General features: G+C 42.0%; 1 protein-coding gene across 7 annotated transcripts in view; it reads left to right on the top strand.

Moving 5' to 3' along the window:
* The window catches only part of fat3a (FAT atypical cadherin 3a), a 141,202-nt gene extending 115,515 nt beyond the window's left edge, over positions 1-25,687 (top strand). For 4 of the 7 annotated variants that reach the window (XM_019873864.1, XM_019873867.1, XM_019873863.1 and 1 more), the window contains 13 exons: positions 231-374; positions 2,036-2,233; positions 6,857-7,658; positions 8,770-8,904; positions 9,029-9,183; positions 9,377-9,619; positions 10,871-11,117; positions 15,474-15,627; positions 17,269-17,981; positions 18,734-18,847; positions 20,421-20,480; positions 22,331-22,366; positions 24,914-25,687. In XM_019873864.1, the coding sequence (XP_019729423.1) occupies positions 231-374; positions 2,036-2,233; positions 6,857-7,658; positions 8,770-8,904; positions 9,029-9,183; positions 9,377-9,619; positions 10,871-11,117; positions 15,474-15,627; positions 17,269-17,981; positions 18,734-18,847; positions 20,421-20,480; positions 22,331-22,366; positions 24,914-25,542 (3,630 nt within the window). In that variant the 3' untranslated portion in view covers positions 25,543-25,687. The remainder of the gene's footprint in view (positions 1-230; positions 375-2,035; positions 2,234-6,856; positions 7,659-8,769; positions 8,905-9,028; positions 9,184-9,376; positions 9,620-10,870; positions 11,118-15,473; positions 15,628-17,268; positions 17,982-18,733; positions 18,848-20,420; positions 20,481-22,330; positions 22,367-24,913) is intronic. The other 3 variants (XM_019873869.1, XM_019873868.1, XM_019873866.1) reach the window with 2 other exon arrangements.
* The last annotated feature ends 1,139 nt before the right edge of the window (positions 25,688-26,826 follow it).

Below are 26,826 nucleotides of genomic sequence, written 5' to 3'. Positions count from 1 at the left end.
CCTAAACAATAATCAGGCGAGGGCCCTTCCGGGGCCCGCACTGGGTGTGAACCTCGCGAGGCACCAGCGAGAGTCGTACTGGGTTTGGGACCTGGGAGAGGGGGCAAGTCCCTGACGGGGGCCGATTGCCCAGGAGGAAGATTGTCCAGTTAGTTGCCCGGTTGGCATTACTGACAAGAAACCATGACCGATACAATTCTCAGATTTTTTTTTTTGGCCACCTACTGCAGGTTCCTGGCTACTCATTGGCCATCAGAGCTCTGGACAGTGGAATCCCACCTCTGTCCTCTACTGTTACGGTCAAGATTGACGTCTCTGACATCAATGACAATCCGCCTACCTTCTCACCTGCCAACCTCACCACTGTCATCCAGGTAAATGTCATATTGACAGAAACATTTAGACCATTATTTGGTTGTGATGTGTTTTTTTTGTTTTGTTTTAGTTTTTTTAATTTTTATTATTTCATTGAAAGAGTGTTGGGGAAAGAAGCTCTAGTGGTGTTGCCTGTCAGTAAGCAATAATAAGGTTGCTGATGCATGACGATAGCTTGCCTGCAAAATGGGAGTTATTATTTATGCCCTAAAATATCACAGTCATGTAATATTTCCTCCCATGTTCCCGGCTCCTAACGCTCCATAAATTAAATGGTGTAGCACGTCTTGTGACGCATATATAAAACACCACCTCTGAGGCACCCTTACACAAAGTGTCTGTTTTTAATGCTGAAGTGTCAAGAAAGACACCTTACATACACCTCGATGCGTTGCTTTTTCACCCCAACCCGCATCACTTTCTCTCTTTCTCAACATGAGGTGAGACAGCCACCCAACAGTCTTGATCGCGTGTAGTCCAAAATCTCTCTTTATGAAGATTCCATTGATATTGCTACTGTCTTCATTATTTCAGCAGTTCAATTCAAAAAGAAAATGTCATAGATACATATAGTTCTTGTGACCCTCGACCCCTTTTCATTCAGTACCCTTCAAAATCAGAATTGTTGACCAAGTTCAACCCTTTCAGGGAGAACGCTAACTACAGTAGACAGTTTATCATGTTATCAGTTTACAGAGTGCATGAAACGGTTAATATTCTGTCCAAATGTCACATTCCAATCAGCTATCAATTGAAACACCAGCAAACGCTCACTGAGGCTTTAAATGGTCTCGAAGTCTGTTTTAGTAGCCCCTACATTCCTGGGGAAGACTGCCCACTTGACTGTTGTCCAGAAGATAGTTCTTGACAGCCTCCACAAGGAAGGCAAACCACAACAAATTATAGCTCTAGAAGCTGGCTATTCGCACATAAAGAGCAAGCTGCTAACCTCAGCCTTGAGCGGACTGTCGTGCCAAATCCCATTCAGAAATTTGGGTAAATGTGAGATTCCGTCAACCTGTCTACACTGCCAAAACTACCAAAAGCTGGTTAAAGGAACAGAATATTACCATTGGCGAGCAGACACGCTTGACCTGAGCAGTATTGCCATGTGGAAGATGAAAGACACCTGACTTAATAATGTGCAGACAGGCTGAAGTCTGTCATCAAAGCAACCTTGGCTTGGATAACACTCAGCAGTGCCTCAGGCTGATTGCCTCCATGCCAGATCACATTGATGCAGTAATTCATGCAAAAGCAGCTCCAACCAGCGACTGACTGCATCATGAACCGAGTTTTCAGATGGCCAACATTTCTATTTTCAAAATGTCTTTTTTGACATGATTTTGTATGTATTCTATTAGATGGGAATGTGGGCTTTTCATTAGCTGCAAGCTCTAATCATGAAAATTATGTGAAATACAATCATGAAATCTTTTACTCTGTCAATTTGGATAATGTGTTTCACCTTTTGCAGTTCACGACTAAAACTACGTTGACCTCAATCTTCTTAATTTTTCAGTTGTGTTGTTTGTGGTGCTATAGCGCTAGAAATTATTTACATTAAATTGAGTAACATCCTAACAATCAGAATCAAAATGTTCAAAAAGATTAATTCCCAATCTGGCAGTCCCCATTGACAGGTTGTTTACTGCCCTAGGAAAACAAGCCAATTGGCACCAGCATCATCCAGCTGTCCGTTATTGACCTGGACTCATCCCACAATGGCCCGCCCTTTGACTTCCACATTTTATCCGGAAATGAGGGAGGAGAATTTCAACTGGAGCAAGACGGAACACTTGTGGCTAATCAGGTCTTCAGGAGGGACTTGGCAACCAAATACGTCGTCCATATACAGGTACGGTCTGCTTCCTTTCGAACAACCCAAAATAATTAGAGAGAGAATATCCTCATCTGAAAAGCATGTTGACTTGTTATAATGAGCACAATTTTTGTTTCTGCACAAATTTCAAGAACATTAAATAAATGCAACCATGATTGCTTCTGACAGTTGCCTGTGTATGCCGAAGTGTCAAAACGCTGTATAGAATGATATATTGCATCATGGTTTGTTGTTGCTGTCATTGTGTATGAAGATGAAGAAAGTGAATTCTTCAAAAAATTTGGTTGTTTTATTCACAAAATAATATAACTCAATGCCCAAAATGCCCAAAGCCTAGTTGTCCTTTGTGGCTGGTGTGCGTCTGGCCAAGTGTGGTATGTCAAAAGGTCTTAAACAAATGGAAACAGGTGTACTGTTGATGGTTTGGCTCAGGAAATGCAGTGATAAACACAATTTTGAAACTAACAGAGGATTTTTTCTCCAAACGCATCTGGCAACAAAACAGCACCTGTTAAAAAAAAAAAAAGAGGAGGAGGAAGCCAATGTATTATTGTCTTGCTGTGGGGAGGAGGTGTAAACAGCACCAGATTATCTGCAGGTGTTGAGATGAGGCAAGCATAATCACTTCATCAGCTCCGGTAAAGACAGACATGAGAGGGGGAAAAAAAACCCAGGAGAACCACAACTCCATGGTGGACGCTCAAGGGAACGAACGCCATGAAAAACAATTGATAACACAATGAACTAAAGCAGGCACACTTTTTAAAATGCTTCATCCTGAAATGGTTCATTCTTGAGATATAGACAGAACGACCTACTTTTTGACACTGCGACTTGTGTTATATTATATATTGTGTTATATATGAAAGTATTCCAAGTCTGCAATATTAAGCGTCGCTGCGGATTATAAATCACATTTTTTGGGGGCAAATATATTTTACAAAAGCCAAGACAGAGAACAATGCAGTTTATACTCCAGTGTTAATTACATTGACTAAAAAAATTGCATCATTCATTTCGTCAAAAATATTTTTTTCAGATGAAAACGAAAACAAGTCAATCATTGATACAATAACCGAATTGATTGACAAATCCATCAATCAATAAAAGATGAACCAAAAACCACAGTGGCAAAATCCGATGAGAAGACGGCACCATACGCGGGTAGGACAAAAGAACCAATCAGAGGCCGACTGGAGCGATGAACGGAAGCCATTCACTTAATTCAACCTCGCCTCGAAAGAGAGTAGATGAGAAAGGTTTGATGGTGAAAGTGCAAGATAATAGCTGGTAGAAAGCGACGAGAGGATATGTGGGCCATTTCACGTTCCAAGATAAATAATGCTGCCATTGCTACCTTTATGAGGGTGTTCAGTGTCACAGGTGACGTAACAGAGCAAAAATCTGATGAGCATGAAGTGCTTTCCTTTAAATGAACCAAAGTAAATAAATGTTAGCCCTCAGTGGTTGTGTTACCAGCATTGTTCTAGCAAGGACTGTGCTCTGCACTTTATTTAGATTAATGTTCAAACATGGTGGTATTCATTGTGATTAATCTGGGCCAATTATGCATGTTTTTTTTATTGCTAAATTTGAAGGTAGGTCTTGTCATTTTAACATTTTTCCTTGAAACAAAGTATAATAACGACACAGTTGTGTTAAATGTGCCTTTCATGTTAAACTATACTTTTTTTTCTTCTACTTTCTTCCTTTCATAACTTTGCTGCTGTAAATTGGGAATGTCTCCATTGTGAGACGAATAAAGGTTTTCTTATTCTTATTATTCTTAAACTACACTTACAAATAGGTGTTATAGTTTCCTGGACAAAAGTTTTAAAGTAGGCTGATGGAAAACATGGACTATATTAATTATTAATTTTGTTGACTAAAATTGTTATTTTCATCGACTAAAATTGGACTAAAACTCGAATGTAATCAGATGACAAAATTATGACTAAAACTTTGATTAATTTCAGTCTAAAGATGATAACTAAAAGTCAATAAAAATTCCTTTTCAAAATCAACATTGTCGGACACCCAAAATCCCTGTTTCCTAATTGTGGGTGCGTTCGGAAAAAATTTTCGAGCGTACACTGCTTCACGCCGACTGTTCGGAAACTCACAGCATTGTTGAAATGTGTTGTTTGGTGCTTCAGAGTAACCCAAAAAAGTAGAAAATATTGCCAGAGCCCAGTGTGTCAGGCAGTTGAGATAAAAACAGTTCAAATACAAGCCGATGATTGGTTTATAACAGGCTGCTTTCGGAAAATGATGGGAGGGGAGTGCGCTTCCAAACACACACTCTCAGAGTGGTATTAAGTCATAGGAGTGAATTTTAGAAAGCACCCCATGCTGAAGGACACAAACCTCTGCTTCTAACTACGGAAACATTTTTCTTTATAGTTTAAAATGGCTTCCATTAACTTGTGGCCTAAGGTAGAATTATGGATGGTTATTTGTTTTTTTGGCTTTGCCTTGTTGTGGCATAAGGAAGCCGCATGCTAAACTAGCCATATGTCACAGATTTGTTGCCACGACTACTCTTTTTCTTCTGCTTCAATTTTTTTTTCAACTTTCCTTTGGCTGTTGGCAAATACTTTTGGTGCATTATCGCTGCCTTCTTTGTGGCTACTGGCGGTAAAGCATGGATAATTCTTCTTTTTCCATTTGTTTTTCAACGATCTTTTGGCGGTTGGCAAATAGTTTTGGTGCATGAATGCTACCTTCTTTCCGCAGGAAGTAATGCACCAAAATTGTTTGCCATCCACCAAAAGAAAGTCAACGCGATTCTAAAATTTTGGGTTCTTGGATTTTGGGTGTCAAACCAAGGTCTAATTGCACTACATATTAATTGTTCCGCTTGTCACCTCGCTGGCATAAATGATCAATCAATCAAATCAAAATTCTCCTGCGAAGGGAGGGGTGTCCAGATCCTGTGCATTGTTAGATAAATGAACAAATATTATATACATATTTGTAAATTACAAATAATATTTTGACACATTACAATGAAATGTAATTTTCATATTGAAATTGGATCATTTTCCTCAGCATCACTGTTTACTGCTGTAACAAGAAAACTAGTCAGAAGTAGTGTTTTTTTTTCTCATCTGTGAGAGAGCTGTTCATTTTTTGAGCCAATTTGGTATCGTGTTTGGTAACATTGACATCATCTGTTTAAATGTACAAAATATAAGGTATGATTGCAGTCCGTTAATGTTTGCGCTCTGCCACTGACTGGCAACCAGGCCAGGATTTTTCCCCTGCGGCACACAAGGTTTACTGGGAAGAAAAGAGTTATGCAGGGTCTGGCATTTAAGACCTTTTGGGTGGTGGCCCAGTGAGAAGTAGGACTTGCCCTTTTTATTCACAATCAAATATGTGATGTTTTAGTGATTATTTCACATTGAGCATCCCACAATTGATATCATGGCAAAATTATGTGAAATTGCATTTACACACTTTGATAGTAAAAGCACAGGCATGACTTGTTTTTGTTATCAAAATGACAGCAGTGCCCTAACAGTGCCACTGACCGGCATAGAAACAGATGAAACAAAAATCCTCTCACCATTAGCGACACTTCACCGTGACTGGTCATATGCCGCATTCCCATTTAAGTGTTTATGAAGATAACGACACAGTGCCGTAGCGTGTCTTGATATTGGTGGTGTTGTCCTAAAACATCCATCCATTTTCTGATCGGCTCATCCTCACAAGGGTCGCGGGGCGTGCTGAAGCCTATCCTAGCTGTCTTCGGGCTGTAGGCGAGGGACACCCTGAACAGGTTGCCAGCCAATCGCAGGCCACACATAGACGAACAACCATCCGCTCTCACACTCACACCAAGCAAAAATGTGGAGTGTTCCATCAACCTGTCATGCATTTTTTTGGAATGTAGGAGGAAACCGGAGTACCCGGAGAAAACCCATGCAGACACGGTGAAACATGCACTCTCTACACGCGAAGGCCGGAGCCGGAATTGAACCATGCACGTCTGCACTGAGGGCGACGTGCTAACCAGTTGACCACTGGACCGCCCTGTCCTAAAATATTTATCATGAATATTCTTAAACAGGCAGTGTGTTGTGTCCAATTGGACATAATCATCTGGAGACCAAGCTTTTCCCTTTGCACTGTTGCCCTTGTTTTTCCATTCCGTGGTCTCACTTCGACTCATGCCCATTCATGCTGGTCGAATTTTTTTTTCTTGCATCATCAGGACATCCTGTCTATGCATGGTTATGTCTTTTGATTCCAAAGTAAACAGGAGAAATGTCAGCAAAAAAAGAAAAAAAAACATTCCATTAAAAAATAAATTAATAAATAAATAAATCAGTCGCACTTGCACAAGTGGATAAAAAAAAAATAAAAAATAATGCCTCATATTTTAAAGGCAAAAATGCAACCCCTTAGGGCTATCTGGAACTCTGATAGAATGTAATGGTATCCATTTTCATCCTCATTTATCTTGTTTGGGATCATATTGGTATTTGAAATACAAGGTGTGTACAGTGTTTGTTAATTTCCAATCCGAGCTAGCAAAGATACACCCTGGCCAGATAAAGCACGCTGATACCTGTACATCAGAAAATCAAGGCGTACATACTAATCTTCTCCCCCTTTTCCTTGTATTAGGTGACCGACTCTGGCCGGCCTCGCTTGTCCTCCTCGTCTATGCTGACAGTCAGGGTGATCGAGGAGAGCCTCCACAGGCCTGTAGCGCTGCCACTGGAAGTTCATATTGTCACCATGGAAGATGAGTTTCCCGGTGGTGTCATTGGAAAGTTGCATGCCACAGATGCTGACCCCTATGATGCGTTGACCTTTGGCCACGCCCCGCCAGCTCATCGTAGTCTCTTCAAAATTAGCCCTCGTGATGGGAAGATCATCGCCCTGGGAGGTTTGGATGCTGGCAGATACTTCCTTAATGCCAGTGTCAGTGATGGCCGCTTTGCTGTCCCCGTGCCTGTCAGCGTGCATGTTGAGCAGGCCACCCCTGAGATGTTACGTGAGGCTGTGACTGTTCGCTTTGAGAGCGTGGCGCCACAAGACTTTGTTGCCTCGCACCTGAAGAGCGTGCTGAAGGTGTTGCAGCAAGCGGCCCTCTCTCAACAACGGGACGCTCTGCACCTGCTCAGTCTGCAGCCAGTCGGGGGGACTAAACAGCTGGACATGCTTGTCACTGTGGAAACAGCTGAGGGCGGGTACTACAAGGCAGCTTACCTCACTCAGAAACTTAGTGCCTCCCGGCGGCGGCTAGAGGAGGTCCTGAAAGTCTCGGCCATCTTGGATAAGAACTGCTCAGGTCTGGATTGTCGTGGGGCACAATGTGAACAAAACATCATTTTGGATTCACACAATCTGGCAACATACAGCACTCCGCGAGTCAGCTTTGTCTCGCCTCGATTCCATCGGACGTCACGCTGCACATGCACTGGTATGAGATGTTGCAAATGTCCCGTTTTGTTTTAAATAGCACTGAACAATTATTTAGATTCAAATCAGCATTGCAATTTAGTGGAATGTTATTGTCGAATTGCAAATAGATGGATAGATACTTTATTAATTCTGAGGGAAATTGGTCTCTTGCTTACAGTTGCACAACAACAAAAGCTGAAAAGCTCACAGCGCGCCTTAAAATCCGACACGCCTTGTCTATGGTTATTAAGGTAATATGTCGACCTCAAAATGGCTCCTTGCTAGAGACATGCTTACAACGCAGAGTTCAAACTTAAGGCGATCGGGTTACGCAGTTGAACACGGAAACAGAGCAGCGGCAAGAGAGTTCAATGTTAACGAGTTAATGTTTTAACTTGCTGTTGGTCAGTGAACTGTGTCGCTGCTTTATTAAATAAGTTTTACTGAAATGTGATCGTTCTGTAGCAACGTCACCCAACAGCTAAGCTATTTTAGCTGTTGTCGTTTGCTCAAAGCTTCTTTGATCTGTGACCTAGGTTGTGTTGGCGCTGACTGGTTGAACCACGTGCGTACGTGCTCACGCTCACCTGCGCAAAACTGAGAGCAGCGGACTATGGACTGCTGAGGCGCGCTTCACACGAGTGGCAGCATTTCCTTGATCGTGGCTCCATCTACTGGATGCTTTGTAGATTGCGTCTTATAGTGCGATGCGTCCAGTATATGAAAACAATTACAAAATAGGCTATTTATTGAAGTTGCGCCTCATAATCCAGTGCGCCTTTTAGTGCGAATATACACACACACACACATAAAACCTGTTTAAAAAGAAAATATTACACATTAGGAAGATAATTTAATCAACAGCAAAATTTACACACTGGTTAATTTTTGCCTTAGCTTTGTGACAACATGCACGGGATCCAAAAATTTGAATGTGTCGACTAACATTGAGTAATGGCGAGTAGTTTTTCACATGGACACACAATTATCTCTTTTCATGCCCAAAATATTAATAGGCTCTCAATGCATTCTCTGGGTAATTGTCAGAAACGTGCCAGTTTGCACGATACATAAATGAATTGAATGTTGATCAAATGTTACGATGCTTTTCTTTCTGTTTATGTTGTCAGGCATCAATTGCGGTACATTGTCTGAACAATGTGAAGACCAGCAGTGTCCGGCAGACATGCAGTGTGTTTCAATGGACGTCACGAGAGGTCGCCATGCATGTCAATGTCCCCCGGGCAAACTTGGAGAGTGTGCAGGTGTGTCAGCAATAATACTTTTAGTTGACATTTTTCATTTCTTACACTATGTAATCATGCACTCTTGGGTATGTGTGTGTGTGTGTGTGTGTGTGTGTGTGTGTGTGTGTGTGTGTGTGTGTAGGCCATTCATCTTTGAGTTTCTCAGGTAACAGTTACATAAAATACCAGCTTTCGGAGCGACTCCAGACAGAGCTGAAGCTTAGTCTGAGGATCCGAACATTGCAGACTAGAGGAATCATCATGTACACTCATAGTGAGCCTTGCACCATTCTTAAGGTATGCTCTCGCCATCGTGCAATCTCTTTCTCTTTCTCTGGCCCATTTAAAAAACCTTTCACCCTCAAAGGGAGCTTTTTCGTTCAAGCAAAATAACCCCTGCCGATTCCAGAATTACTTAGGGTGCATTCATCCAACAGGGCAAGTCCTAGTGACTGTCACAGACAATATGTTTCTCGGTGTGTGTGAGCAGCTGGACGAGGGAAAGCTGTGGTTCCAGCTCAGCTGCGCACCTGGCACCGGGGGCGGCGACAGTCCCGACATGTTGGGGATCTCTGGCCGGCGCATCAACGATGGCAGCTGGCACACGGTAGCGATGGAGCTCAACCGCAACTTTAGCAGTCTCTCTTTGGATGACAGCTATGTTGAAAGGCGCCACGGACAAACCGACGTGCAACCTTTTGCTCCAGACAGAACCATCTACTTTGGCGCACTGGTCAGTGCATTGCTTTCTGTTTCTTAAGCGGTATTAGTTTTGGAACTATTTAATACTTTATTTTAGGGGTCCCCAACCTTTTTTTCCACACGGACCGGTTTATGTCAGACAATATTTTCAGGGACCGGCATTTAAGGTGTGGCGGAAATAATACAACAAAATAATATGGTATGAGCTGCATGAAAACTGTGGTGTTTTCGAAATATAATAACAAACACAAGGAGCGTCTAATCTGGCCGCAACACTCTGATCGCTATGGTAATGTTTAATGCCTTCAAACTACGATACAATGCAAATTCAAACTGCATGAAAATGACGAATCACCACAGCCCCGAGCTTGATTTTCTGCAACCAGACGGTCCCATCTCGGGGTAATAGGAGACAATGACACCTCAAGTGTGTGTTTTATGTCCAGTCTACTTCGTAATTTTGTTTTAGTCGCCGTTGCTGCAGAAAACCCCCTCCTCACACAGGTAGCATGTCGGAAATAGCAACAGTGCTACTGTGGCGATCTCAGAATATTCAGCCATAACTTTAATCCAGTTGTCTCGAACGTACTTTTAAGGCCGCTGTCATTTGATCTCCAGCAGTTTTTTTACTCATTTTGCTTAAACGGAATAAAGGCAAGTGCTGTTTGTGCGGGCCGGTACCAAAAGCCCGGCGGACCGGTACCGGTCCGCGGACCGGCGGTTGGGGACCTCTGCTTTATTTGACTGAGGTCATTTAGGCTTTTGGATTGTAAAGGCCTACCTTTGTTGTTTCACTGAGCTTTATACACACACACACACACACGCACGCACGCACAAACACACACGTGTGTATATATATATATATATATATATATATATATATATATATATATATATATATATATATATATATATATATATATATATATATATATATATATATATATATATATATATATATAGGCGTGTGTCTAAATATAATTGTAATACACTATATTCAGATCTGAAGGTCTTCATCTAAACTGTTCATGCTTGTTGCATGTCCAAATTTGCTTTAGTTACTGGCACTTTATTTGCCAGTTTCTAATGAAGTGTACGTTGCAGTAGAACACAACGATACAACGAAACTCACTTTGATCCGCTCAAGTACTCGAGTAACATGTACTGCAGGAAGAGAAGGCCTTGTGTCAGTGGAATTCTTAGGGTAGAAGCTATGACTGGATACCCCATGGGTATCTTTGTCTTGAGTTATTGCTCTGACACTTGCCCACATTGGTCTCAGGTGCAGCATCCCACTTCACGGAGCCTCATTGACTCCCAAAAGGACCTGAAAGTGCTTGAGGGCTTCCAAGGTTGCCTGGACTCAGTCATGCTGAACAACAATGAGCTGCCTCTGCAGAACAAGCGGTCGCACTATGCTGAGGTGGTGGGACTGACAGAGCTCAAGTTGGGTTGCATCCTCTTCCCTGATGCTTGTCTGCAGCAGCCGTGTCGCAATGGGGGAAACTGCATCAGCCTGCCCTCTGGTGGTGAGTGACAGAAACTGCAAGCAGTATGAACCAAAGGCACACATCACACAGACATGATGCGATTAATCAAGTACCTGTATTCATTTTTCCGACATCAATATTTGATTATAACCATTTACTCCATCATAATAATAAAAAAAGACCCACCCCACCCAAATATAGTACCCAATAATACATGCACTCCATGTTCAACCAGTTTAATACCTTTTGCACCATTCTTTGTCAGCTAAGATTTCAGATCGTGCGAATTTAATTAAGCATAATTTTCCTCGGTGACAAGAGGCATATCTAAAATAATGATAGAAATGATTGAGGATTATATCATACCGTTGAAGTTTTTGTACACTACAATTTATATAGTAATAGCGCTATTTTAAACTCATTTTAAAAATGGCTTCCACAGAGCTGCCAACCTATTACCAATCTTATTTTCAGAATGATTTGTCGGAATTTACATAGCATTATTGTGGGACCCCGTTACCAGAGTAAATAAAAATGTCCCTCATCATTAGCCACACTTCACCGAGCTGTGAACGTTTGGTGTCTTCCAACAAGTATCATCATCCTGACTTGACACAGAATGCAGCGTGATGATGTTTGTTTTCTATGGTGGATAAAGTTGTCGTTAGCATGCATCTGTTATCTGCATGTCAGTGGACATAATAATTTGCCAATGAAACTTCACCTCGTGTGGCTGCTCTTGTTTGCCATTGTTAATACGAATATATTAAAATTAGCAGGCATGAGCCTCAAGTCATGAGCTTTCAGCTGACTTTGGACTCGTCTGCTAGCTTCTGCAGCAACGTGTTACATCACCGAAGCCACTAGCAAAAGCAGCACGTTATTAAACATAGATTGCAGTTGTCTTCCAACTATATTCTTTTGGCAATGTGACCCATGATTTAGTTTGAAATATCCGCAACACCCACATGGTCCGGCCGTAATGAGGTTGCTTTCAGAGATTTTCCCTGACAAATACAGACAATGCCGAGCAGTTGGCAGCGGTGCTTACATGTTTGATTTTGAACAGCACTCCTGAAATGCGCATGGAAATGTGACGATGGTTTGTAATTGATTAATTCATACAGGCTTCAAGCTGTTTTTTTCCATGCTCAGCTCAACGTTAAGGAATAAGGCCTAACACGTAGCCTCCGCTAACATACAAAACAATCCATCCATCGTTTTTCTAATCCGCTTATCCTCACGAGGGTTGCGGGCATGCTGTCGTCTATCCCAGCTCTCTTCAGGCAGTAGGTGGGGTACACCTTGAACTGGTTGCCAGCCAATAACAGGGCAGATATAGACAGACGACCATTCGCACACCCAGACAATCACACTTTGGGACAATTTGACAAGTTCCATAAACCTGCCACGCATGCTTTTGGAATGTGGGAGTCAAACCAGAGTAGCCGGAGAAAGCCCACGCATCCACGGGAAGAAGATGCAAACTCCATACAGGAAGGCTGAAGCCAGAATCGAATGCTGCACTTAAGCACAGGCACATGGGCTAACAATTATCATCTGAGTGGCAGTGCTGTTACTCTTTATAAGCGGTGGATATCTGAACACCAACGGTTTCGCAACACATACCACTGTTATTGCCTTCCCCTCACGACAGGTTATGCATCAGGCTTTCTAATACTCCCCCAGGTGGCAAAACACCAGAAAGAACCGCAAAAAGTACATTACAGGAGAAAGTGTGACAAAAACAGTTGAATTTTTTATTCCAAATGAATTAGAGGTACTTTGTTGGGTATATTATTGTCTGCTATTTTTGTCATTAAAAAGTACATTTGATTTTTTATTTTTTTTGGGGGGGGGGGGGGATGAAATGCATTCATGTCATTCCATTCGATTCAGTGGGGAAAAATGATTTGAATGTTTTGAGTTATGAGTGTGGTCAAGGAAAACATAAAACTCGTGCTGTATATCAAGCCACCACTGTACATCCCTCTATATTTCAGCAATGATATAAATACTGGAGCCCCTTTTACTTCTTCTTGGCTTCAAACGCCAGCTCTACATGAATGCCACAAAAAAGAAAAAAAAAAGGGTACTGTATTGGTAATAAACTGTCAAGAGTGAGGACTACTTTTCTGTTAGGAATGGCTCTGGCACCATATTGTGGAATCTTTGAGCTTTTGACAAAGAGCACCAAAAAATCTGGTAAACAGGTGAATTTAAGCTCTACTCTGACTTCCTCCAACTTTCAGTTAAGATAACAAAAGAACACTACGTTGCCGATTGACACGGATTTGATGCCAGATTAGAACAACTTTAACCCTCTCAGGGACAGTGGTTATGACAGTAGACAGCTTACCATGTTACAGGGTGCATGTAAGGGTTAATAAGGGTTGAACAATAGTAGCTCGAGCAACTGCTTGTGCCTGTTGTCTTTGCAAGACTAACAATGCTTTTCATTTGTACAGTTATGGGCAAATCAAAGTAGTAATTGTAGCTCCAAGCTGTCCCAAATAATGCTGCGAAACGTTAATGGCTCTGATTGTAAACACACACTAAAATGTGTCGCTTTGCTTTGTGCGTCTATTGTTGAAAGAGTGCTCCTGTACACTGTTTTTTCATGCATCCGCATGTCCTTTTTTATATTGTGTGGGTGTTATGTATTTTCCGAAAAGACTGTGCTTGTTTGAATATCCTCACTCTTTAATAGGGCTTGGTTGTTTTTTTGAAGTATCTTCCCTTTCTGAATGAGCAGCTTTGGTAAGTGAGTGAGAACCAGTAAAGGGGAAAATCCAGGCTAGAGCCAAATTTTGAACCATTGGAAGGAGAACATGGAATTATTCCACCCCACACGAAGAGTTCTGTGATTATTTGCAAGCAATGTAAATTACCACCCTTGCAGAAGCCACTGCTATGGTGCTCCCAGAGCGACGACAGATTTCTTTATCTGGCCAAGTTACTCAACTCAACTCAGCTTTATTTAAAGTGCACTTTAAAACAACCACCACTGTATACAAAGTGCTGTACATGGAGCAAAATGAATTCATACAACAATAAACAACCATCCATCCATTCATTTTCTGATCCGCTTATCCTCACAAGGGTCACGGGGCTTGCTAGAGCCTATCCCAGCTGTCTTTGGGCAGTCGGCGGGGGACACCCTGAACTGGTTGCCAGCCAATCGCAGGGCACACATAGACGAACAACCATTTGCGCTCACACTCAACACCGAAGGAAAATTTTGAGTGTTCACTCAGCCTGCCATACATGTTTTTGGAATGTGGGAGGAAACCGGAGTACCCGGAGAAAACCCATGCAGGCACAGGGAGAGCACGCAAACACCACACAGGAAGGCCGGAGCTGGAATCGAACCCGGTATCTCTGCACTGTGAGGTTGACGCGCGGCTCCAGAGCCGCATGTGGTTCTTTAGCGACATATAGTGGCTCCCTGGAGCTTTATAAAAAATGTTGAAAATGGAAAAAGATTTTGATAGTAGGCTACTATAGTTCAAATAGATATCCTGTAGATACATGTTGCAGCTCCGAAAAAGGAGAGCTGTGGTGTTGTTTTTTTTTTAAAACGTACACTTTATTTATGCTTTTAACAAACACAGGCACATCTGCGTCCGAATCCGTGCCTCTCTCTTCTAGTTCAACTCGAGAGGCGTTCAAAGACAGCCTCCAAAAAACGGAAATTCATTGTAACTTCACTGACACGAAGAAAAGCGAAAATAATGCACCAAAACAAAACAATCAAGCGAGGAAGTCACAAAATGAATTCTATGGGGGCGTTTGTGAACACAAAACAAAGGAATGAATAACATAAACAATTTTGAGACAGTCCAGTCTCCTACATACATACAGCTTGTGTTTTCTTCATTGTAAGTTTTATAGAAGGCTTTTTTTTTTTTTGTGGCTCCAGACATATTTGTTTTTTGGGTTTTTTTGTCCTATGTGGCTCTTTTAACATTTTGGGTTGCCGACCCCTGCGCTAACCTGTCGACCACAACAACAAACAAAAAACAAAAATAATAAATTAAAGGAACTAAGGAAGACAGTAGAACGTTACAAATGTCACCTGGCTGTTCAAGCAACAATAAGAAGAAGCATAGTTTTCTCCGACTGACAATAGTAACATGCGAAAGCGGGCGAGCCTTCACGCAACCTATGTCGTCTTGTGTCTAATATGTATTTACGGATTAAATCCGGTGTATAGTATGAACTGTCCATTGTTATTGAATACACATCAGATTATTGCTCCTCCGGTCAGTTTTTTAAATTACAGTATTGTAGCTACTTATCATCAGCAACTAGTCAAGTCGTGCAACTTCTGCAGTGTGCAGAAAGCCAAAATTCGTAATTGTGTCTCTCCTTTTTGTCTCCCGTGTCTGCAAGGATTCTCATGCAGCTGCAACCCCTTGTACACCGGAGGGCACTGTGAGATAGAGATAACAGCGTGTGTACCCAACCCATGTAAGAACGGTGGAATGTGTAAGGCGATTGGCAATGCGTTCCTCTGCAGTTGTCGAAGAGGCTTCATGGGTCTCACGTGAGTATCATTCCAATCAAACGTTGAATAGGAGAATCCTTTAAGGTTAGCTCTAGGGCTTCGCCAATTCGTCGTATAACTCGATTCATTTGATTAGAAATTCAGACAAACGTGATCAAAAATGAGATTATAGAAAATGAGATGGAAAATTAAAAGTAAAGTGAAAGATTAGAGATAGGATGAAAGTACAGTCCAGTGTGAGTTTATTTGTTAAAAGGTAGCAGCACTCTGAATCAGTTACAGGTGGTTTTTTTTTTGTTTTGTTTTGTTTGTTTTTTAAAAAACACTCTTACATTACATAATATAGTCTACATGAAGTGAAATGTTTAGATGAGGTTTTCTTAATCCTGCGGTCCTTTAATCCCTGGTAAATTGTTTAGTTGATCGCAGGACGATGTTGTTATTGTCGAAAAATGTGGCTGTACAATGTCAGGTCTGAGTCGAACAGTACAGTAAACTCATTTTTGTTTTTAACTCATTTAGTGCCAGCTATGTTCAGACCCTTCTGTAGCCGAACACGTGGAAAAAAAAAAAAAAAAACCTTACAAATATATAAACTCGTGCCTGGATTCTTTAAAAAAAACATGAAAAAACGTACTTGGCCTTGAATGAGTTAACTCGTGGCTGGGTATATTTCTTAATTTAGGGGAATGGCAAAAAAAAAAAAAAAACAACCACCTAATTTCTCCAGTCATATTCAAAAAATAACATCTACCAATGTGGAACATAACATTTGAACATGAGTTGTTCAAGATTTTGCCTCTATGTCGTACTAACACTGCAAAGGGATTTTTACAACATGGAGTACAAATGGGCTAATCATAACAGAATAATAAGAATGGCATTATAATTTGCAAGTGAGGTTGTATAATTTTGTGTACAAATGTTAACAATTTAACCTATTTAAAGACAATTTCAGAGATAAAAGTCCACATATTAAGAAAAGTCTCAATTTTCTTTCTGTGACCACATGGGGGCAATGTTACATTGTGTGCAGCGTGTCAGTTTTTAACAGTGTTTATTAATTAGCTCCAAGCTCAGTTTACAATCTTTAATAACGTGCATGCTTGTTAGTTAGCCTGCAGATATACAAGTGTGCCAAAAGACTTTCAAGATTATTGGATGTATAACCTAATCACCATGCGTAATTTGACTTTGTAAAACTTCCATTTGAGTGTAATTTACTTGTTAAACTACGGTGAGCTCACTTAACATTGAATGAAGAAAAAAAAAAACATATCCCCAAAATGTTTTATTACCACCTGCGCTTTGCTGCCTGTTTTTCATATGCCATGGAAAGTATGGGAGCATACGCATAAGCACAATAGATGGAGGCTATGAGTGTTCCACACCAGTTGTGCTGCAATACAGGGACATATTAAAAATATAATAAAGATGATGATGATGTCTACAAAAATAGGTCCCATAATGTATGGTGCTGGCAAACTTATTGTCTGATCGGTCAGTATGGGCTCAAAAGGAGTAGAAAAAAATAAAAATCCGGTAAAAAAAAAATAATAATAATAATAATAATAATCAGTTTATGAGCTCACAGCCAAGAGATAATTTGTGCGGCCATTGTTCTTCATCCATTCTTCTGATCACAGTTTCTCCCCTTTTCTCCAACCCTTCATCCCGCAGCTGCGAGAAGGATGTGAATGAATGTGACCGCAGCAATCCCGAGGGCGAGTGTGAGAACGGTGGTATCTGTGTCAACACACACGGTTCCTTCTACTGTAACTGCACTGCGGGCTTCGTGGGCCAGCGTTGCAGCCTAAGGCCTGTCGTCGTCCCTGACATGCAAGCTGGGCACGCGGTGGTCGGAAAGGAGGAGTTGATTGGCATCGCCGTGGTGCTCTTTGTCATCACCACCCTCATCATCCTCTTTATCGCTTTCCGCAAGAAGGTCTTCCAAAAGAGCTACTCACGAAACAACCTGTCGCTGATTCAGGACCCTGCCACAGCAGCCCTTCTCAACAAAGCCAATGGTGTTCAGTTTAAGACTCTGCATTGCACCGCAGGAGACCCCATCAATCTCTACTCGGAAACAGGACTCGGGCCCACCGTGGTGGGAACGGGTGGGATGATGGGACCTCCTCAGGTCCCTGTCAGGCCGATGGCGTACACTCCTTGTTTCCAGAGTGACCCACGGTCGACATTGGAAAAGATGGTGGACGGGCGCACAGTGGAGCACACAGAGATGAGCACCTTTCACCCAGAGTCGCCGAGGATTTTGTCGGGGTCCACAAGGAGAGGGGTTGTGGTGTGCAGCGTGGCCCCAAACCTACCTCCGGTTTCTCCTTGTCGATCAGACTGTGACTCCATACAAAAGAGCCCGTGGGACAGCGATGAGGGTGAGAGTGTTTGTGAGTGTACAGTCCCAGTGAAATTCACTTTTGTTGAAGGTACTCTTAATAACCTGCATCCAGCCATCCATCCATCCATTTTCCGTTCCGCTGATCCTCACAATGGTCGCGGGGTGTGCTGGAGCCTATCCCAGCTGTCTTCAGGCAGTAGGCGGAGTACACCCATAACTGGTTGCCAGCCAATCGCAGGGCACACATAGACAAACAACCATGTGTGCTCATAATCACATCTAGGGACAAATTTTAGAGTGCTCCATTAACCTAGCATGCATGTTTTTGGAATGAGATAAGATTTCCCGCACAGCATCCATCACTTGAACTCGCATCGCTGTCATACCCAAATGATGGGCCCCAAGACCTTTTCCATGAACAGAAAGAAAAATCACTTCGGTAGGCCCCAGTTTGAGAGAGTATAAATTCAGTGCATTTGTGTTGGTAGGTAGAAAATCATTTTCCAGGATGAATGAACTTGTTAGCAGGGTGAATGTGGCATTTCCCTCAAATCATCACCGACATCACACAGATTTGTAACTTTTTGTTTTGATCGGCCATCATCGGGTTCAAGCTTTTTTGAGACAAATTCATTCGTTTGTGTCCCGATGCATCTACATGTACAGTGATCCCTCACTACTTCGCGGTTCACTTATTGCAGATTCATTTCTAATTCAATTAAAAAAAAAAAAAAAAGACACATTTCATAATGCAGTTGTAATAATTTCCCTCTGATCCTCTCTTTACAGGTAAGATGGTTGATATGGCCGAGGAAGTCACTTGTCTCTCAGGGAGCAACAAAGGCAGTAATTCAGAGGTCCAGTCGCTAAGCTCCTTTCATTCGGACTCCTGCGATGACAACGGTAAGATAGACACTCTTTCTTTTTGTACCGCGTTGTTAGTAATGCCCTCTGAATCCCAAATAGCCCTTGAGTTTCAACTCTATTAATTGTTGGTCTTCGAAAATGTTTTTTTCTTGTTCGGTAAGCCCGGGCCTGTGTCTTACATTGAAATGCAAATGATTTCCATAAACACGGGGTTCATACATTGGTGAGACGCTTAGCTTCCAATAGAACGCAATACAAAGACCACATGTCCCCAGTGTGCGCATGAGGAGAATGAGGATGCAAGAATGCAAGACGGCTGAATTGTCAATGAGAAGAGAGGGAGGAATGGAAACACTGACTCCAAGCTTCCCTCGTGTGACTTCCACAGCCAACTGTGTCTCATCCATTATTTTGCGGAGCTGCGCCTCACATAAGACCCCGGCCTCACCAAGCGCCCAAGCCACAGAATGAGTTTTCCGATGCATGCGTTTTGTCCTTTTAGCTTCATTGACTCAAGCGCACCGAGCATTTTGAGGGCAGCGTTTGCCATAAACAAAGCAGTTTCTTTGCAGATGAAAGCGAGCATGCGGTTTCAGAGACCGGAAACAAGACTGTTTTAAGATAAGATAAGATAAGAAAACCTTAATTGGTCTCGCAATGGAGAAATTCCCAATTCACAGCAGCAAAGTTATGAAGGGAAGAAATAGAACAACAAAATATAGGAGCTGCTGGAAAGGCAGCCACTCTCGCAGCGCCATTTTGAAGTCAAAATAACAAAAATAACACAACACAACACATAGGACACAGACAGTAGATTCTTCATTTTCTTTTCATCTGATTGAAATCGCAACAAGACGGGAGGGGCTTTAAACGGTTCCCTCTTGATTTCGTGTACTGGCACTTTTCGGTGCCGTAAGCCGTAACATTCATTGTAGAACGGGAATGTGTGAGACTGATTGCATGTACGCACAATGTCCTAACGTCACACCGCTGAATACAACAATATCGCAAATTTCTTTTGGGGGGTGGGGGGGGTTTCCAAAGGACGTGGTTATACGGACAGTCAGCCGCACTTCCTGCAGATGAGGGTTTTTAATCGTTCACCGTGACTTGTGTGTCGTGCTGCCCGTGTCTGGAGCTTTGCACATGGCTTTGTGTCTTGGTTTGATTGCATTGCCATGATTTCCATACATCGCAGTTTTCTGAACACTTGTGCTTCAGAAATGTCACCGTCATTGCCAAATAATCGAAGGAGTTCATTTTGGCCAGTTATTTCAAGCCAATATGATTTTCCAGTTGGACTGATTTTTTTTTTTTTTTGCGCACTGTTTTTTTCTCCCCATTTCATTTTATTCTTTTCTTTGATCCTTGAGGATTTATTTTCCATTTGAAATGTTACCTCATTTGCATGACGGGTTGCTGGCATTGCTCATTTTCCATTTGTCGGCGCAAAAAGAGTGTGAAAGAACTCTTCAGGTCTAAGGCTGCCAAAGGTAGTCTTCTGTTCCAGGCACGGGGACCCCAACGGATGGGATTTTGAGTGGATGTCCTAAATCGTCACCATGAATTACTGTCTTTCAAAACGTATCTCTTTTTCTCCCTCCAAAAGCCTCCATAGTGACCGTCATTCGACTGGTCAATGACGCTGTCGACACAATCGAAAGTGAAGGTACCATGCCTCATCCACTTTGCATCTCACCTCTGACTCTTCCACTCTTTTCCTTTCTCTGATGATTGTTTCTTTTGACTGTGCTTTGAGGACTTTCCACTGAGCGCGCATCGCTTGAACTCTCATTACAAGGTCCTTTAAATTTAAAGATATCGGCTCAAACAAAATCTCTCCCCGCAATGCTGATGCCTTAGGGAAAGTAACACAACGATGATTTCTCTTTGTCAGCTCAAGGCCACCAAAAGAAAAAAAGAAAAAAACAAGCATTTCATCGCCAACAAGTCTTTGAGACAAAGCATACTTGCATGCTCCCAAATGCCGGCAAAAATCTGACTCAAATATTGACTGAGGGGCCGCGGGAATGCTACGAAAAAAACATTTATTTGATGGAATAGTCTGCAGTTTCTTGGACAGCTTGCCTTCTGGCTTTTTTTTTCAAGATATTGATTTATTTGAGACTGTATTATTGATTTTCATTTGTAAAAGATGATTAAGTATGCAGATCAGTTCACACTGTACTTGCAACGATTTTGGAGAACAACTGGCAAGCCTTTGGAGTCCAGTTTGAGCCTCATCATCTGTGATTTTTCTTTCTGTTCATGGAAAAGGTCTTGGGGCCCATCCGCTGGGTATGACAGTGATGCAAGTTCAAGTGATGGATGCTGTGTGGGAAATCTTATTTTTTTAAAAGATCATTGAAAGGAACCAAAAGGTTGACAATTTCATTAAAAAATTATAATAAAATAAAGAAACCAGGCACCTCACCTAAGCATGACTCCAATATGCTTGAATTCAAGATTATATTTACAGTACCATGCAAAGGTTTAAGGCACCGTTAGAGTTGTTGTGTTGCCAGTTGTATAATACAGTCTATATAATAATAACTCTGTCCTCCTCCAAGGCCAAACTGTAATCAGCTGCGGGGGAAAAAGGGGGGATTAGCATATTTGTGTTTGTTTGTGCAACTCTTTGTGAGTCACCAAGCAAACTTTGTTGGTGGTGGAGTATGAGCTCCATTCATAGAGTTGTGATGGACAGCGAAAATAAATTCCTATACAGCAAAGGTATCAAAGTCGAGGCCAGGGGCCCACCTCCATCCCGCCACATCATTTTTTGTGCCCCATGAAAGAAAATCGTGTGTGTCAACTTGCATGATCCTTGCTAAAATCTGGACTGAAATGTCAAAATGTCATGTGTAATAAATGATGTTCCGATTTTGCAACAATTTTGCAACCCTGTTTACACTTCAACAAGAAAGGAACAAACAACAAACAAATAGCTGTTTTTAAGACACGTCACACGGAAGCAGTGACAGCTCCAATGAAACTGTCAGCCGGGTAAGAGTTGAAGAGAAACTTCACCAAAATAGACCATTGTCTTGAAAAAAAGAAACTTTAAACTTAATTTAGCAAATAGTTGACTAGTAATCCATCAATTGGTTGTGTACAAGTTATGCAAAGAGATGAGTTAACATTTATTCGGTTTCACAGTCATAACGGCCTACCGAGGGAAAACATAACTCCAAAGTGGCCCACGACAAAAATGAATTTGACACCCCTGCTACACAGTATGTGCACCTTTATACATATTCTTACCAAGATTTAACACAACCTTCCCTGGTCCGCGGACCTTCCCTATTTGGAGATATATTTTATTTCTTTGCAATCCTGGTAACTCTACCTCGACAAATATTTAGTGTTTGTATCGATTCTACGCCATTAAATTTTATCATGAAAAGTGCAAAGCTAATGGTGGCCGAAGACTTTTGCAATGGCTCATGCAACAAACGAGTCACCTACTGTATGTCCAAATGCTTCAATCTTCTCATATTTTATTCTTCCATCTGACAGTGTCAGTCATGGACCAAAGTCAAACCTACAACAGAGGTGAAAACTCCCACCCATCTCTTTCTCTCTCTCTCTCTCTCTCTCTCTCTCTCTCTCTCTCTCTCTCTCTCTCTCTCTCTCTCTCTCTCTCTCTCTCGCTCGCAAGGAGTTGACCTCAAATGCATCTGGAGATTTGTCTGAGCCAAATGATGACCAGTGACAAAACACATTCATATTTTAATACCGTATTTTCCGCACTATAGGGCACACCGAAAATTTTCTTAAAAGCTCACAGCGCGCCTTAAAATCCGGTGTGCCTTGTGTATGGTCATTACGGTAATGTGTCGACCCCAAGATGGCTCCTTGCTGGAGACATGCTTACAATGTTATGACTTGCTGTGGGTTCAGTGAACTGTGTCGCTGCTTTATAAAATAAGTTTTTGTTGCAGCTCCAAAAAAAAGGAGAGCTGTGGTGTTGTTTTTTTTAAAACGCACTTTGGTTTTCACAGTCTCAACAAATACAGGTACGTCTTTGTCCGTCTCTGTGCCTTCTGTACTTCCGTTCGACTCGAGAGGCATTCATAACCGCCTCGGAATAACGTAAATTAACGATTCCTTCAATGAAACTACAAAAATTGAAAATAATGCATCAAAACAGAAAAAAATCACAAAATAAATTCTATAGCCCCACTACAGAATTTATTTTGTGATTTCCTCGTTTGTGAATACAGTACACAACAAAGGAATAAATAACAAACACTTCTGAGACAGTATAGTCTCCACCAATTTACTGACATCTGATCATTCTGTTGCACTACGCTCAAGGAAATACCGAAATAAATTCTGTCGGGGAGCTATAGAATGTATTTTGTGATTTTATGTTTTGATGCATTACTTTATTTTCAATTTTTGTAGTTTCATTGAAGTGATCATTAATTTACGTTTTTTTTGGAGGCGGTCATGAACGCCTCTCGAGTCTAACGGAAGAAGAGAAGGCATGGAGACGGACAATGACGTACCTGTAGCTCCATCTAGTGGATGCATTGTAGATTGTGCCTTATAGTCCAGTGCATGCAATATGTGAGAAAAAAATTACAAAACAGGCCTTTCATTGAAGGTGCGCCTCATAATCCAGTGTACCTTTTAGTGTGGAAAATACGGTATTTTAGCGGCATGCTATCAATCCAACTGCGACAACATCCTTGTCACGGGGCAAGATCAAATGACCTACTTTCCATCACGTTTGCGGCAAGCATCTGACCTTTTTCTCTTGGACGAGCATCAGGCCAACGTTTCCATTTGACTAAAGTACAATACTCGGCAAATGCTTCATTAATCACTACCAGCGCCAAACAGACACAAGTCGTTAGGATGCCATTTTGTGCGAGCAGGCCCTCCCTTTTCACCCACCTTGGTGTCAGGGAACCAATGAAGTGCTGCAATACCTGAAAGTGCAAATCCCTTCGTCGCGAAACCAACCAACTATCATTATCCCCGGAAACAAAAAATGATACCGAGGCTTGAACTGGCGAACCACCGGCAGCTCACATCATGAGTCTACTCCTTGTATCGTATTATAAATACCCAGATGGTCTTTTGGCACTGATGAATTCATGTGACTCCTCTGAGCTCTGTGCCATCCTCCTACAGCTTGTTGACTTGGCCCAGAGGACACTCAGTCATTTGTCATTCTCCTTTCTGCCTAACGCCCTTCTTTGCTTGTCCCCTTACTCGCCCTACCACATCTACTATCGTGCTGTTTGCAGTTGTTCTTCCATACCGGTGATTGTGCAAGTTTGAGGATGTAAAATTCCACATTCTCAATCGCTATGCAGTTTGCGTTCTGATTCGAGGCATGCTGTCGCTTCTGTTTTTTTTTTTTTTAATCTTCCATCGCAACTTGCTCAATTGTTCAATCAGTCCATGGTAGGTTTTCCGTTTGTTGGGAGAATTATGCTTTGGCTTCAGTGTACACTGCTCAGGATATTCCATTCTCGCTTCACATAGGAGTAATAAGAAATATTATTTTTGTCTACGTTGCTTTCTTGTGTAAATGAGAATGACCCTTCAGCAAATAGATGATAAAGAGTTACTTCATTCAAAATGGCAAGTTTATGACTAATTTCAGGTGGATTTGGAACCCTCACTTCAGGCTCGATAGATGCATTCATGAGGCAGGCCAAAAGTAATTGAACAGAGCGTCTGGTTGTCAAGAAATGCGTGATTATATGACTGCCTCATCAATCAAGAGGACATTTGACCAAATATTTACACATGCTTTTCTAACGTGTCAAAAGGTTTAATGTGTCCCTGAGTCCCGTGAACTGAAGCATGCCATGATCCTGCCCCTTAACGGCTTCTTGTGTGCATGCCAGAGCAGTTCTGAAACCCAGTGTTGTTTTGTGAAGTGCTTGTCATGTCAATGACCTTCACCGCCTTGGTGTATTCTTGCTGCAAGTGCATGTGTGACCTTATGCATACCCAAGGCATGTGGATTGCAAAGCTGCAAAACATTGTGCAGAGGGGGATGTTGGCAGTGATGACTGATTCCATGTGGAAGCTTCACTTTCCAGTTTGTCGCTAACCTTGTCCTCTTCTACTGTCCAGCATATCACTGGGACACATCAGACTGGATGCCAAGCACCAAACTATCAGACATCGAAGAGGCGCGGGGCTACGAGGCTCCTCCTGGAGGCATTGCAGTGGGCACAGCAGCGCGACTTGGAGGAAGCGCTCGTGAATTAGAGTCTGATTACTATCTGGGGGGTTATGACGTTGACAGCGACTACCCCCCTCCCCATGAGGAATTCTTCAGCCAAGACCAATTGCCGCCTCCATTGCCCGTTGGGGAGGATTATGCAGAGCCTCATACTGTGCTACCTGCCAACTTGCCGGTTTCCAAGGAGAGCACCTTGAATTCTGGTGACACTGGACATCAGCGTGGCAGGCCTCATTTCCACCCTAGTCAATATCTGCCGCCCCATCCGCTTCCAGTCGGGGAGGCAGTGCATGGGGATTTCAGTACTTCGGCAAGCGGGGTAAGCTCAAAAACTGAGGACAACGGAGACTCTGTGTCTCTAAATATGCGTCTGTCAATTGGAGCGTCGTCAGCGTCGGACGTGTCAGCCCCCTGCGGGCTAGGTGACTCCGAACAGGGCAGCGATTTTGACAGTATGGACGAGCTGCGTCGAGGGGTAACCATCATCACTGAGTCGCAGCAACAAACAGAGGTGTGATTGATTGTACAGTGACATCTCGCTCAATGCTAAAAAAAAAAAAAAAAAAAAAGCCCTGCTTTTGAAGAAGTTCCATTGAAATGAGTCAAACAACAATAACAACATTGTTGGAAGCATCAACCATTGTATTTCTGCCACACCCATTGAAAATGTCTTTCCTTTTTTTTTTTCTTTTTTTTTTTTTTCAGAAGAGAAGTGCCCTTTCTGGTTCAACAGGAAGTCATATGTGATAGGAGAATTGGCCAGAGAATGTGCATGAGAGAGACTAATTCACGAATGATTCATATTTAAACATGTTTTGGAGAAATATAGCAAAACAGAAGGGACTGTAATGTAAGTGAAACGATTGTTTGATTTTCCTGCTGCCAAAGGAGTACTTCTTTCTATAAACACACACAAAAAAACTCCCCTACTACTGCCTTCCCGTTGTTTCCTTTTGGCACAATTTAAAGTGCTTGTACAGATTTTGTATCATAGAATAACCTGACTCGTAATCAGGTGTGTGGGTGGGGGCAATCTGCTTTTTCTAAAAGACGTGTACTTTATTTCATATAGAATGTGCCCCCCCCCCCTTCAACCATGACTAGTATTGTATGAAAGCGAAGCGCTGCTGTTGTTGCTAATGTACTTTCCGTTAGGTCCTTTTATTTGTACCTTTACGTATGTCAAGACCACACACAAGGTACTTTTGACAATGTACAGTTATCATCTCTCTCTCTCTGCGTGAATTGATCTTTTTGTAGGGACGTGCCCCAGCAATACAACCCGATATATTAACCCATTCAGGGACAGCGGTCACTACTGTGGACAGCCTACCATGTTAACAGGTTACAGGTTATCATTATTGGTGCATGAAAGGGTTAAAGTGGTGAAAAGGGAATAGTCTGAGTAGTCGTCCTGTAATACTGCTGATGGCATTCATTTTTACAACCACAGTTTTTGGCCAATCATTATTGCGTGTTTTCTGTTCGAGTCAGATTGTCGTTCATTATTAACTTCTGTAATTCTTTTCCCGCTGCTGGAGCAGCACTGCAAAGAGTATTGAAGAAAAACGGTTTGGATTGGGGAAAGGTTACGAAAAGAGGCTTTTAATCATGTTACGTGAGTGAAAATGTGAAACAAAATTCCGTGCACGTTAGCAACCACCTGGCGCACTCTCAGCTTTGGTAATTGTGTTTCATGGAATTTATGGTATGTAGGTGATGTGATGTTGTTTGATCAAGACATTTATGAGATGTTGTGCCACATTTGTGAACCCAACCCCTTGGTCGCAGTATTGATATT

The sequence above is a fragment of the Hippocampus comes genome, unplaced genomic scaffold (genome assembly GCF_001891065.2).
Source record: "Hippocampus comes isolate QL1 unplaced genomic scaffold, H_comes_QL1_v1.1 scaffold374, whole genome shotgun sequence".
Lineage (NCBI taxonomy): Eukaryota > Metazoa > Chordata > Actinopteri > Syngnathiformes > Syngnathidae > Hippocampus > Hippocampus comes.
The sequence above is the reverse complement of the archived record's forward strand: the minus strand, read 5'-3'. Positions and strand labels throughout refer to the sequence as shown.